This window comes from Lasioglossum baleicum, chromosome 12, assembly GCF_051020765.1.
Source record: "Lasioglossum baleicum chromosome 12, iyLasBale1, whole genome shotgun sequence".
Lineage (NCBI taxonomy): Eukaryota > Metazoa > Arthropoda > Insecta > Hymenoptera > Halictidae > Lasioglossum > Lasioglossum baleicum.
This window is the reverse complement of record NC_134940.1, coordinates 12,700,885-12,714,526: the sequence shown is the minus strand read 5'-3', so window position 1 is coordinate 12,714,526 and position 13,642 is coordinate 12,700,885. Positions and strand designations below refer to the sequence as shown.

At 44.2% G+C, this 13,642-nt stretch overlaps 1 protein-coding gene and 1 non-coding gene across 6 annotated transcripts in view; both read right to left on the bottom strand.

The window, feature by feature from the left end:
* Window positions 1–13,642, bottom strand: part of LOC143214432 (uncharacterized) — a 37,363-nt gene that overhangs the window by 7,926 nt on the left and 15,795 nt on the right. For all 5 annotated transcript variants that reach the window (XM_076435499.1, XM_076435502.1, XM_076435503.1 and 2 more), the window contains one exon: window positions 5,001–5,945. In XM_076435499.1, coding sequence (XP_076291614.1) covers window positions 5,001–5,945 — 945 coding nt within the window. The remainder of the gene's footprint in view (window positions 1–5,000; window positions 5,946–13,642) is intronic.
* LOC143214715 (U1 spliceosomal RNA) lies at window positions 3,486–3,647 on the bottom strand. The gene has a single exon (XR_013010197.1). It is a non-coding gene; the product is annotated as a U1 spliceosomal RNA (small nuclear RNA).

Sequence of the window (13,642 nt, the reverse complement as noted above, 5' to 3'; positions counted from 1 at the left end):
TCGAACTGACCGCCGTTTCACGAGAGCGCTTCACCTTACGCGGGAATCGACGTTCGATCCGCGGTTCCGTTATCTCCCTAACTGCGACGGAATCTGATTCGCCAAATCGTTTCGTCATGTCAATTCAGTAATAATGCGACATTGCTAAATTGTAGCGTCGCTGAATCAATCGTGACGCGCCCAGTTTTTGCAGGGATTTTCTTTTGCGAAGAACGTCGCAGTGGGGCCTCGATTATCCGAATTGAAGGACATTGAATGACATTGAAGAACATTGAAGAACATTGAAGAACATCCCAGTTAATTTGAAGTATAAAACCTGTGCACATATAGCTTAATTTATAAAAATGATTCTATTGCTTCTTGAGATATTCGATCGTTATTAGATATTATTTCAGAATATGAATCTCATGATGTTTTTTAATCGAGAAATTTAGAAACAGAAGCTAAGGGCGAGTTCGATTTGCAAGAGGATGAATTAGGTCCGCAGACGGGCGAATTCCGTTTCCAGAAAGGTGAACACGATCTACAATAATGGTTTATTTCGAGTGCAGAACCTGTAACATGGAAGCCACGCTGGACTCGCGACGAAACCTGAATATTCGCGGAAAACAGAGTCGGGCTGACAAGAGAATCTCAGGCGATTTCGGGAGGAATTCACGCGTGTTCACTTACGAGAGGCTCGAGCGGGGCGGCTTGGTACCGGCAGACGCTCATCGCGTCTGGCTATAGATAGACCTTTTCCACTTCCGTTCCGTTTTGTTCCTTTGGGGACGTCGGGCGACGCGAACGAGGACGAGTCGCGTGGAAAGAGAAAGAGAAACAGCAAGAACCGGAGGAGAGAGAGAGGAAAGAGGGAAAGAAAGAGAACATGCGCACCCGATTTCCTCGCGTCCGTCTGCTCGGGCAGACTGTTCGCCGAGGAAGCCGACGTTGACAGCTCGAAACCGCTCGCCACCACTAAATTAAGCTCGTATGTACACGCTGCCTCCACGGTTCTTCCGTTAATCGCGTTTTTCTCGATCGTCGCGTATATTGCCGACCAATGGACGAAGCTATCGCGCTTCGCACGAACAGATAACGACGCCGCGACTACAACGCCAGAAAAGAACTGACGCGTATGGCGCACTCCGCATTAGTTATAATCAACGCGATGATAATCATAGCGACCTTGCGTAACACCTGAAATTAACGACGCGCCTTGTAGAACTAAACGGACAGATTGCTGCACGTAAATTCCTTAATTGACGACTGATGAACGAGTTTCTTGTACTTCATATCAATGGTTGGCTCCGAGGATCTTATGCTAACACTATGTCCGCCGTGTTCGTCCCGAGTGTTTTCCATTAAACTTTAATCGTGCCGATTTTTATTGAACTGGAATGACTCTGTTGCCGAAGACACGAATGGTAAACAATTACAAGAGCAACGATGGATTTTTATTGTTCCAGAGCTTCTCTAGATTGGAAAATGCAATTACAGCATTTCGTTTTCTCCCGACTCTGAGGAATATTTTAGAAGTGATCGTAAAAGGGCAGATTCATAGATGCAATGTGTGTTCGTGCATTGTATTTAACAGTAAACCTACCACTGCCGGTCAAATAACCGGTCTTAGATTTTTAATTTTATAATTATTGAAACGATGACGTTTTGCTTACAAGGAAATTGATTCGTACTGCAATAAAAATTGCACAAAATATTAAGTCGGAAAGAAAGTTCTTACGGTTTTTGTTATTTTGATTTTATAATAAAAACCGCAAGAACTTACTTTCCAACCTAATAAATAGAGCCTTGTCATTTTCAATCGCTTTCAGTGCTCGGTAGGTTTAGCGTTAACAATTTGATTTTCCGAGAGACGGACGAACACGTTCGTTACGAGGGTGTCTTTTGATAATTGAGGAGCACGTAGAAAATAAGATGAAATCATGAGAAAATTACAATTTCGGATGCACCGATTTCGCATGCTCGAACCTCGAGGAACGAGAGCATCGAAACATTTAACGGTGGAAGGAGTTTAGCGCGGAGTGGTTCAACGATCTCGTGCTCGTGCGGGTTCAGCGTGGTTCCAGACAAACGAGGCATCAATTACGCGAATATATTCCCGTCGGCCGCGAGTCTTTTCGACGCGTCGACAGAAAGATAGAGGAAGTCGAGAGGGAGGAGCAAAGCGAACAACCGAGATCCCTTTCTTTGAAGCCGACCGACCGAAAAGAAATCACGTCGACGAACGGAGCATTCCACGTGGACTAGTCGAAAGAGAGGAAGGGGTGCTTGAGAGCTAGTCGTCTTCGTCTACGATTCGAAATAGAACGGAAAGAGGAAGATTCGAGAAGAGACTGCTGGTCGGGACGAAAGACCCCACCTGTCGCGCTAGACAGACTCCGGATGAGCAGACACACTCGTCTCATTTGTTCCCGACCACCCTTTCGTTCCCAGCGACTCTTTGCCATTCTTCTCGAGTCGGAACCTTGAATTGACGCCGTGCGAATCTGGGTCGAATGGCCCGCGATGCAACATGCAACCCCGGTACATAGTTGTATAATTCAGCAAAATATAGATTTTGAATCAAAACACTGGTGTCTCTGTACTGAATTGTTCAGAGACTGTGGAGAATTGAAGTTCGATTGGAGATGACGACGTATTTTGAAAATTTTCAATGAAAAGGTTGTACAATACAACTTTTCATGTTTCCTCTGTAATTCCGACCAATTGCAATTTTTCAAAATTTTTTCAAGTCGTGTGAAAAAAGTTAGAGTCCTTTTAATAGTGTCCGACGTCCGTCGTGTACGATCACTATGATTCACCTGAGATACTATAGATGAGATCTCTAATAGATACCTACCCTCCGGCTCCGGTCTCGATATACATAAGTAGATGCAAAAGCTATAGGAACATTTTGTTTCTTTTTTTCTAACCATTCTATCAGATGATTGCATAAGTTCGTGTCCGATTTGAAAATAAAATTCAATGGTTAAATTTTAAAGATTGGTTACAGATTTGGTTAAATTAAAATTGGTTTTTTATACAATTAGAAAAGAATGGTGACTATATGTATAATTAATTAATAAAGTTGTTATTCTTTAAAATTGGTTAAACTTTCTACAATTAGAAAAGAATGGTGACTATATTTATAATTAATTTAATAAAGTTGTTATTCTTTAAAATTTAACCATTGAATTTTATTTTCAAATCGGGCACGAACTTATGCAATCATCTAATAATTTTAATCGGAAATAATAGAACTTTTGAATATTTACCAGATTTGCGCATTTGATCTACGATCTACCCAATTTTGAGCACATAAAAAACTGTAGGCTAGAACAAGAATTTTATTAGTGAAGTCAATTAATTCTCTATTTAGAGAGTAATGTATTATATCCAACATTGTAGCAATGAATGGAAATTGAAAGAAATGGTGATAGAGAAGAAATATTTCGTAAGAAGGCTATAAAAGAAAAAAGGGTGGTTTTAGTTTTTAATTCTTTTGTCCGGGACAGCGCGAACGCAGTCCCGACTACCAAAAATTATACGCCCGAGATATCCACATTAGGGATATTCGCAAGGGTCAGCCTAACCGTAGTGCAATGGAAAAGCCTCGCCCTGGAGGAACCGCCTTCTTGATCACGGTAACCTCTGCGCCAGGTAAGTATGCTTTCCTTCGCTTCACGTTCCTACTTATACTCTTCGTTGAACATCTTTACTTGCGAGAAACTGATCCCTGGCGAAGCCACCTAGTGGTCGACTCGAGTAGTATACCTCTTATGCTACAGAGGTTCTCATTCTACCGTGGATGCAGCGGTTCTCATTCTACCGTGGATGCAGCGGTTCTCACTTTACAATCAATTTATAGAGACCGGTACCGATGACTGCCGTTTTGTATTGGGCAAATAGAGCTCAGGCTCTACAACGCCATCTTTATGTAGTTATATATAGAGAAAAGAATAAACCAGTAACCAGTACCGATGACTGAACCCACGTTTCTAACACAAATTCGAAACTTCTCCAACACCATTTAACACTAAACCTCTACCGAGCACTAAAAGCGACTAAAATATCTCAGCTTTACAAAAATTACAAGGCTCTATTTATTTAGATTCTGTGCAATTTTTATTACAACATCTGCCTGAGTAAAAAAATCTATCGAATCAACTTTCAGTTTCACGTAACCAGGGCGGTTAACCCCGCTCTAGGGGCGGACAACCCGGACATTTGTCCGGGGCGCCAAAATTTAGGGGTGCCATTTTGGCTGTATAAGTGTGAGAAGAATATTGATGTGTTAAATACCCAACTAATACAAATATCACATATCGATTTTTTCGTTCGTTAAGTGCGGAGCGTAAAATTAATTCAGAACTTGTTACGTTCGACTACTACACAAAATCGTCTTAATGGTTCGGCCATTTTGGCAATTGAGCATGAAATTGCTGATCAAGTAAATTAGAAAAGTTTGCAGAATTAAAAGTAAGAAAAGAAAGTTTTTTGTGATTTCAGCGTAGTTGATGTTACCTTGTTTTATTTTCAAAATAATGTCATTTTAATTGTTTGTGCAATAATACACATTTTTAATTGCATTTAAAAATTTAACAAATTATATGGTTAACAATTTATGGCTATGTACAGATATTCCTTAATTAATTTCTACTGTTTTGTACTGCTTGTTTATCAATTTTATATTGATGTTATATGTTTCTTTCTAAATACATGCTTTTAATAAAATTTAAATAAAATGATTTGATCTTTATTGAAAATAAAAAACATGTACCCTTATTTAAAAAATGGCGGCAATTTGTCTTTTTGTCCGGGGCGACGTAACCGCTAGAGCGGGCGCTGATTTAACCAACTTCACAGTTTCAATAATTGTGAAATGAAAAATATGAAACCGGTCGTTTGACCGGCAGTGGTAGGTTTAGTGTTAAAAAATAGTGAAAATTAGAGTACTCGTCGGTAACCAAAGTTCGAACAGTTTCAGAGAGCAACAAAAAATGTAAAATACTGTTGCTCACCTGAAAGGATCCATGCTCCTTGACATCAGTGCAGAAGATGGGCGCCTCCTTGGCGTACCATCTATCCTGCGAATAGATGGAGTTCACCCTCATCCCAGCCCTGCTCTTCTCCTGCGCACTGACAGACTTATCGTCCTTGTTCCTGGTGTCCTCTAGCTGGATCAGCTTGGCCTGGCTTTTCGGTGATCCGGTAGCTTTCTCAGAAATGGTGAAGACGCAGAGCGAGTTGTTTCCTCTGGCAGGGATCGCGTCACCGTTGGGAGCGCAAGTCCTGATCGCAGCCAGGTCGCAAGGATCTAGGATGGTCCTGGGATCATTGGAGATCAACGGCGAGAATTGTCTCTGCTTGTTGTCCCTGTTCTTCCTGAGCACTGTCTCCTCCTCGTTTTCCCTCTCGCCGATCTCGCATTCTCGGTCGTACGAGGCGATCTTGCTCTTGCAGTGTTTGCAGTCCTTCTTCCTGCGCCTCCTGTTCGGCCTGGCCTCGTTCGACTGCTTGGCGTCTCGATCCTTCTCGATCGACGTGATCGTTTCCGCGTTTTCCGCTTCCTCGTTCCAGCTGTTCTTCTTCTCTCTGCTCGTCACGCGGACGGAACTGTTCGCACCCGTAGTATCGAGGGCGCTCGATCGACGAAACGGCAATGTCAAATTCCGCCGGAAACCGTAGGACTCTTCCTGCTCGCATGTCATCTCGCTGATTCGCGAGATCCTCTCGTCTTCTGTCTGGGAGATCATCTGTCGGTCAACCGGGTTCCGATCGCGATCCGCTGATCCAGAGATCCTGGCGACCTGATCAACGCCAGGGAGAATGTCCTCGTACACGTGGCTGTCCGCCACGTGCAAGCCAGACACGTGTCCAGAGAAATCGATCCTCGACGCGGGGAAGGATCGCACGGATGAGCCAATACCTGGGTGATGCTCCTCCTCGAAACCTTGATTCTCCATCTGCAACGGAGGATCAGAGATCAGAGACCGTTCTGAATGAGTACGACATGTATACATGGTGTTCCTGATCCGGTGACAGAATTTTATGAAGCATCAGAACTTGTTTGAAGGAACGATTTGTACTAGTGTGCAATATTATTAGATGATTGCACAAGTTCGTGCCCGATTTTCACAGATACCGCAACCTGTACTGCACAGCGGAGTGTAAAAAAGAAAATTATATAGTCCACCATTCTTTTGTACTTGTAGAAAAAAGAATCATGACTATATAATTGATTAATAAAACAGTATTCTGTATTCTTTAAAATTTAACCATTGTATATTTTATTTTCAAATCGAGCACGAACTTATGCAATCATCTGGTATTAGTGAATTTGTCTGTTCGTATTCTAGAATGGATGGCACAAGGAAATTTGGAGAAAAGGATATTCAACCTTGCCCAATCCATTGATTTGCGCTACTGTGCCGCGATCAATGAATTTGTTAGTTCGTTGCCCATTGATTCCGTTTATACGGGGTGTTTCAGAATGAGTGGCACGAGAAAAATTAGAGAGGAGGATATTCAACCTCATCTACATCTTGGTTTGTGCTAATATGTAGCAATCACTGAATTCGTTTGTTCGTGGCTCATTGGTTCCGCTTATATAGGGTGTTCCAGAATGATTGGCACAAAGAAAATCGCCAAAAATGTGGGACAAGAGTTGCACGAAGCTTCGACTTATACCATTGTGCGGCAAGTCTCCAGTCATTGGATAAGGCGATTCCAAAGAATCTAAGCAAGAAAAATCCCTCAGTCGGCGAATACAAGCTTGCACAGGATCGCAATGGCGCAGTTCTGACGTTCGCCAGGAGAATACGAGCAAAACGAACGATTACTATGTCAATAGTGAGTTTTTTATGGCGAGCACGAGGGAAGAGGTGGTCAAAGATCAAGGAGTTCGCGCCGTCGACCACCTGCGTCGTCCTCGCGATCGACGATGCCTCGCTCGCAGCGTTTCGACGAGTAGTTTGATCGATTCATGACAGTTTATGCTCCCCACGGAAAGAGAAGAGAAAGACCGAGAGAGCGAGAGAGAGAGAGAGAGAGAGAGAGAGAGAGAGAGAGAGAGAGAGAGAGAGAGGAGAGTGAGGGGTAGAGAGATAAACAGGGAGAGTAGGAGAGAGGGAGAGAGAACGGGAAAAAAAGCGGGCTGCCTCGTGGATATAATTAAGCGTTTTGTGGGCCGGTGCCGGCCCTCTTCTCCTCGCCAATTATCGTGTCCCCGATGATCGCCGGCTCGTTTTTTCCTCGCTCGGTGTGGCTCCGGCCGAGGAAGCGACGAGGCCGACCGATTCGTTTATCGATTCGTTTATCGAATGTGGGTAGAGAAAAAGCTGGACGCTCCCACGACCACCGAACACCGAGACCCGCTTTATGACCGTTTAAACGAATCGATATCGAGACGATCGGCCATCGATCGGTCAACTATTCGATCGGTCTTTAAACCCACGGACCCTGAACCGGTGGCCACTGACCTTACCGGGACACAACAATCCCTGTACAATAATATAAACAACAACAACGATTCTGATACACCCTGTATTCTGAATTTTGTTGCAACAGAGTGAACAGAGTAACACATGGTGTGGGGCAATAGCTTTGTCCACTTTGTTATTTGCAACAATATGGGAAAATGGTGTATAAAAAACTTGCATGGTGAAGGCGTTTCGGAGATTTGAAGGTCAGCTTGATTTCTTTAAACGCAATGACCCACTTTTCGCATCGCGAATCGACAGAGAATCAAATTCTGCGTAGAAATGTGTTGACCTTCACATGTCCGAAACCTGATAGTTAACAAGATATCGGAATAATTTTCCATTGGCCAACAGTTTTCCATTTCACCAGTTTCGTGGATTAATTGGAATCACATGTCAGCAGATAAGGATGACGTCTTTGACTGTGCAAGGGGTAACGAATTGGGGTTCCGAGCAGTTTCGTATAGTGGTCCGAAGAGGGAGAAAAAGGGGGGTAGAAAAGAAGGAGCACTAGCAATTTGTCAGATCGGAGGAGAATCGTGTGCGGCGCGTGCCGAGATACCGATTCTTCTTCGACGGCTCCGTTCCGGTCCAGCGTGTGTCGTAATTGGTTCAGTCGGTGATTAATCGAGGGCCCGTTTCGACGGTTAGGCTCGCGATGGACAATTAGGGGCGGCACACGGGCGCGCACGTGTGCGGTTACGCAGGCCCGCGCGCAATTAGTCACGTTGCGGAGACGCGTGCGACGCTGGATCGCGGATCGTTTATGCAAATATCGGCGCCATAATCAACTGATTCTGCTCGATTACCCGCTCGTATCGAATCGAAACGCGAGGTTTCCCTCCTTGACACTGCAACCACCGAGCCCTAAACAAGACTGATGTATATTCCTTGATAATAATAACACTACAACTTCACGAATTGTAAAAGGAAAAATTTAAAATCCTGGATTTTCTACATTTATGGCAAAAATGAGTACACTATTAACAAAAAAAGAACTGGTGCATTATTTACACAATTATTGGAATTCTTCTTCAATGTACAAGGTGTAAAAAAATGTTTTAATCTAATCTAAATCCCTACACGAATGTGATATCAATCAAAGCAGGACGCGGCCGGGTCGAGGGGGCGTAACCTTCGAAAATCGGCCGTTGCAATCAAAATCACGATAGTGGAGGTCACTTGAACTGTATTCGTGTAGCCTTTAACGCTGTAGCGGACCGTTTTCATTCTCGCCATGACTGTGTTTATGTTAACAACTAGCATTTCAATTTGAAATCTCCAACTTCTATGAATAAAATTCATCTTACAGCCGACAAAATTTCTGCATCTATTTCTGGCGAGACGGTTGCTGATACTTTGTATCCCCATGATGCGTAGAATACAATGTAATAAAAAAAAATTGACTTTGAAATTCAAGATCAAGGACAATTTTGCAGCATCTTTTTTCTTACAGATCTCCATCGATCCGAAGATGTAGAATACGCGGAACCTGTACACGGTGCAGGTTCATCCTAGATGCTGATCCAACTTAGACTACCCTTCCCTATTTAGCAACTGCGAGCAAGGAGATCCGCGTTGTTTATCGGGCTGGAGACCCCGCGGCAGCTCTCGTCACATCGAATCCTCAATTATTCCGCAATTGCAACCCCGCGGGGGTCGCAGAAACCGTGGTGCACGCGTCAGCTGCGCCGAATCCTTTCGCGGCGCCGCTAATTGGTTAACCTTTAATTGAGTACACGGTGAATAGAACAGAGCGGAACGTAAGAAGAGACAGGGCAGCCCTAGAAGCGTGGACGAGAAGCAATTAGCTTCGGACTCGACCGACCGATTACCGCCACCCTTTTCGCCTCTGTTTCCCTTGGCTCGTGTCTGGTGCTCGATCGGTCGAAAACGGTCAAACGGTCGCGTCCGTTCGATGGAAACCGATCCTCTGGGCTTCCTCGTTTCATGGTGCTCTTGTACACCGATCGTACACTCTCTTCATCCGTTTCGTCCTATTTACTATCCAATCTACCTTCGTTTCGTCGAGAAACAACCGAAATCAGCAAACGGTTCACGGACAAATAGTTAAAGATAAATAACGTTTTGTCATCGTACTTCCAGCAAAAATGATATATGAAGCAAAAACTGAAGGTCGGCTTCGTATCTCGATAGAAAGGTGAGAAATATCTGAAGAATGTGAGAATGTCTAAAAACTTTTGTTCAGAACACTTTTTGATGCAACAAGTAGATTACGAGTACAGTCAAGTGACTCAGCCAGTATATTCGGCAACAATGCAAACGAGGTGACTCAAGTTGTCTACGATCAGACCATATTTCGACTTCGCGAAAAGATCAGCGATCTGCAACAGCTGTAGCAACGCTCGCGATACGCCGGTTCGCAAATTGAGTCGGGCAAGAATGTCGGGTGTTTCGAGCCGGGCCGGGTCTCTCTGACGTAATCGACGCCGATAGGTGCGTAACGTTAGCCCTCGGCTACCCATTGCATCCATTGCACTGGCCTGGACATATGGCGCGACACGTGCGAGCAAACAACCGGTCTACCCGCGCGCACCTTCCACGGACCCGCATTGCTGCCCAATGTCGATCGATCTTTTCATCGGCCGCGGCCGGTTTCCGCATTCATTGTCAGTGGCCCGGCTTCATGTCCTCCGTCGACACAGGTATATCGATGTAGTATAGCTTTCTATGCTATAGTCCGCCGGCGGGACCTGTTGTTCTGCCTTTGGCACGCGACACGCTTTATCCGCTGCGCCGCGCCGCGCCGTTCCCCGTCTCTCTCCTTTCCTCCATCTTATTGCGCGTTTCACTCTGAGCTCGTAAGCGGCGGACATTCCACCAGTACCTAAACAGAACTGATTCCTGTCCCCTGAATTAATAAGCTGCGGTTTCCAATGTGCTATTTCCAGGATTCCCGATTTCCGAACTGCGATCGGAACAATCATGAATAGTCTGCGCGGTTCTTTTTGCAAAATAAAGTTTCTCTGCATCGATTGCGAGGGGCAGTAGCCAAACACACATTTCATTCTGCCATCATCAATTTTGAGAAGCTGAAATTAAAATGCGCAGTCTAGTTATCATCAATGAATTCAAATTATCAGAGGCAGGAACGTATTCGGTTCCAGTAACTATTTTTATTTTGCACAAAGATCCGCAGCCTGAACGGAACTGTTCTCACGAAGTCTTCTAACATTTTTACTGGTTCGTCTGCTCGTTTCCTCCACAGACGCATAATCTAAATTAAACATTCCTGCCCTCGCATTCCAAGCGCACGATGTATACCCGAAAAACGCACGCGATAGAATTAGCGGTATAATAGAAATCCCGTCGTTTTAATCCTATCGGGAACGCTTGGAATCCAATTGGCGATTGTCGGAATCCTGTTGGGAACCGAACAGCAAGCGAATCCATTCTAAAATCGAAGATTCCCTCACCGCCATCGGTAACTGTTCCGCGTGTCTACGAGCGCGTCATGCTCGTCGTCCTTCGTCAACCGGGATTTTCATCGCCGTCGATCGATGAATCGTTCTCGTCGGAAAACGCAATCCTCGTTAGCTTGTAAAAGACGATACTCGATCCTGTTACCTCGTCGAATGCGTCACAATCGAAGCCGCGGTTGACTCAGAGCAGATGGATGCGCGTGGGGAATGATTAAGACGCGACGAGCATATAAACTAGAAATTTCAAAACGAAATTCCGCTTGTTGGAGATCCTAAGACCTGAGTCTATATCTTGTCTTGCGAAAAGGAATTTGAGCAAACGTTTCCTCTTCACCAAGACATTCCGAAGCACATATTATCCACGTATATATGGGTGACGAAATTGTTTATCCATATTTAAAGACGATTCCATTAGCTAATTCGGTGTACCAAATTTTAATGTTTCAATTTCTATTTCATTAAATAAATTACTTTGATTTTGTGCAATTTTCAAGCAGTATACTATAATTTGGCAGTAAAGTGTAAAAAAGAAACATGGGTGAAATTTTATCCCGCAGCATCTATTACGTAGCTATTTTTATGGAGCGTACGGGGGTTAACGGAGAATTTCTAAGGATTGCGTTATTTTTACCGTTTTGCCAGAGAGTCTCTCCCCTCGATCGCGTGGATCGCGATCCGAGGATCCACGAGGCGATGACGTCAGACACGCTTTCGCTATCCCGGGATCAATCGGAGAGTCAAGTCGCGATAATTGCGACAATCGTTCGGGACGCTCCCCAACGAGACACTTAATTCCGCTCCCTCGCCACTCTGTTTCGCCTTTCGTTCAATTTGCAGGGACCCCCTCGCCGCCATTTACTTCAGTTCGACGGATCGTCGGACGCTAATTGCGCGACCGTTCGCGCCGCCATTATTCCTCCACCTCGAGAGTTCCGAACCCTCCTTCGACGAGAAACGAGAAGCAATCTCGGAATCATTGATATACCCGCGTACACCGACTGTGAACTTTTCGAAAGCCGTGCCAATCTTTTCTGTATCGCGTGTCGGCTCTGCGAATATCGAGGACAAAGTTTACGAGCCGGCGGACGCCATTAAACAGGTTTTCTGTGTCAAAATTTAAATAGATGGGGTAGTGATTGTAGCGATTATCAGCGTTTAAAATATAATTGAGACGTCTAATACGTTTTAACATGAATTATCGTCCGTTTCTTCGAAACTTTTAGATGTATAAATTCTATTTTGTGGATTATGGTTATGATACGATCGGAAAACATTCGAGAAACAGGTTTGCCGTGTCTTATCCCGCAGTGAAGGACTTTCCGGTGCGTGCTCATGATTAAATCGACACGGTTGTCGATCGCGAAGGGATCGGCAACGGGTACGCGGTTATTAAATTTCGAATTATGCGAGGAATGGGACTCCTCTAACGAGCTGTTCCCAATTTTTTCCCGCGGAAACCGTTCGACGAGGGAGGAATGATCGATGCCGGCCTCGATCGCATGTCGCTCCGCTCGATATGTAGCAATTTTTGTGAAAGAAACTCGCGTGATTGCGATCTCCATCGAATAACGAATACCGTTCGCGAATATGTTGAATACATTGAATAAACGATAACCCCGTACCGCTTGCTAATTACATACATTTACCAAACATATTTCTGGATCGAACGATCTTCAACATATGCAATCAAAGATCTTTCTAAACGATGGAAGACGAACAAAAATAGTTTTATATGTATACATAACTACGTTATAACGAGACGAATTTTATTTCTTTCCGTTGCGACGAATTTTAAAAGATGTCGATGGTAATACAGAATCTTCCTGGGGATCTACAAGCAACTAGAAACATTGCGTTGATGTAGAAAAGCTGAGAGTAAAGAGCTTCTGCGGCTGTTTTATAAATCGTTGACGACAATATAGAATTGATCTTATACGAATTTAAGACAGAGGTAAGAATAAATCATTTCGACGGTTGTTCTAAAAATTTTCACAACAATAGGGAATTTTCCGAGTATCGAGAAGTCACTAGAAGCACTGCGTTAAATTAGAAACGTTGAGAATCAAGAATTGCAAGCTGTTGACGATAATATTCCGAGTATCCAGCAGCGTTACATTAATTCCGAACAGGTGAGAGTGAATAATTTCGACAGCTGTTTCGACAAGTGCGGCAGACTCTGGGAGAGTTTTCGGAATAGTTCTCAGGTGATTCGGAACTTTTGTCCGACACAGTTGTAGATCGCATAACAGATAATGGTCGGTTGAAACGACATCGTGTATCGTTAGCGGCGTGGCTGCCTCGTCACCGTGGGACAAGGAAAACGCGCCTCGATTTCAATCGACAAGCGAAAGAATTTCCGTTCGTTACGAACGTTCCAGTTCCCGTGGCCGGGATGTATCGCAATCGTCCGCCCGCAATCGATGCACCGGACAACGTTGTTATCGAGCGTTTCGCGGCTCGAGTCGCGCGTTTTTACGCTGATCGCTTGCGAATTGCGAACCGTCGCCGGTTTTTGCGCGTCCGGCCTTTCACCGCGCCGCCATTTTTCACCGTCGATTCGAATATATTCACACCCGTGTCCCAGAATTCGTGAAAATCTACTCAGTTCCATCGTACTGCAAACATTATTCAAAAGAGGAAAAGTCACTGGAACGAACAGAAGAAAATAAATAAATAAATAAACATAACCCATTAACATACTGCAATCATTTTTCGCAAGAAGAAAAGACACAGGAACGA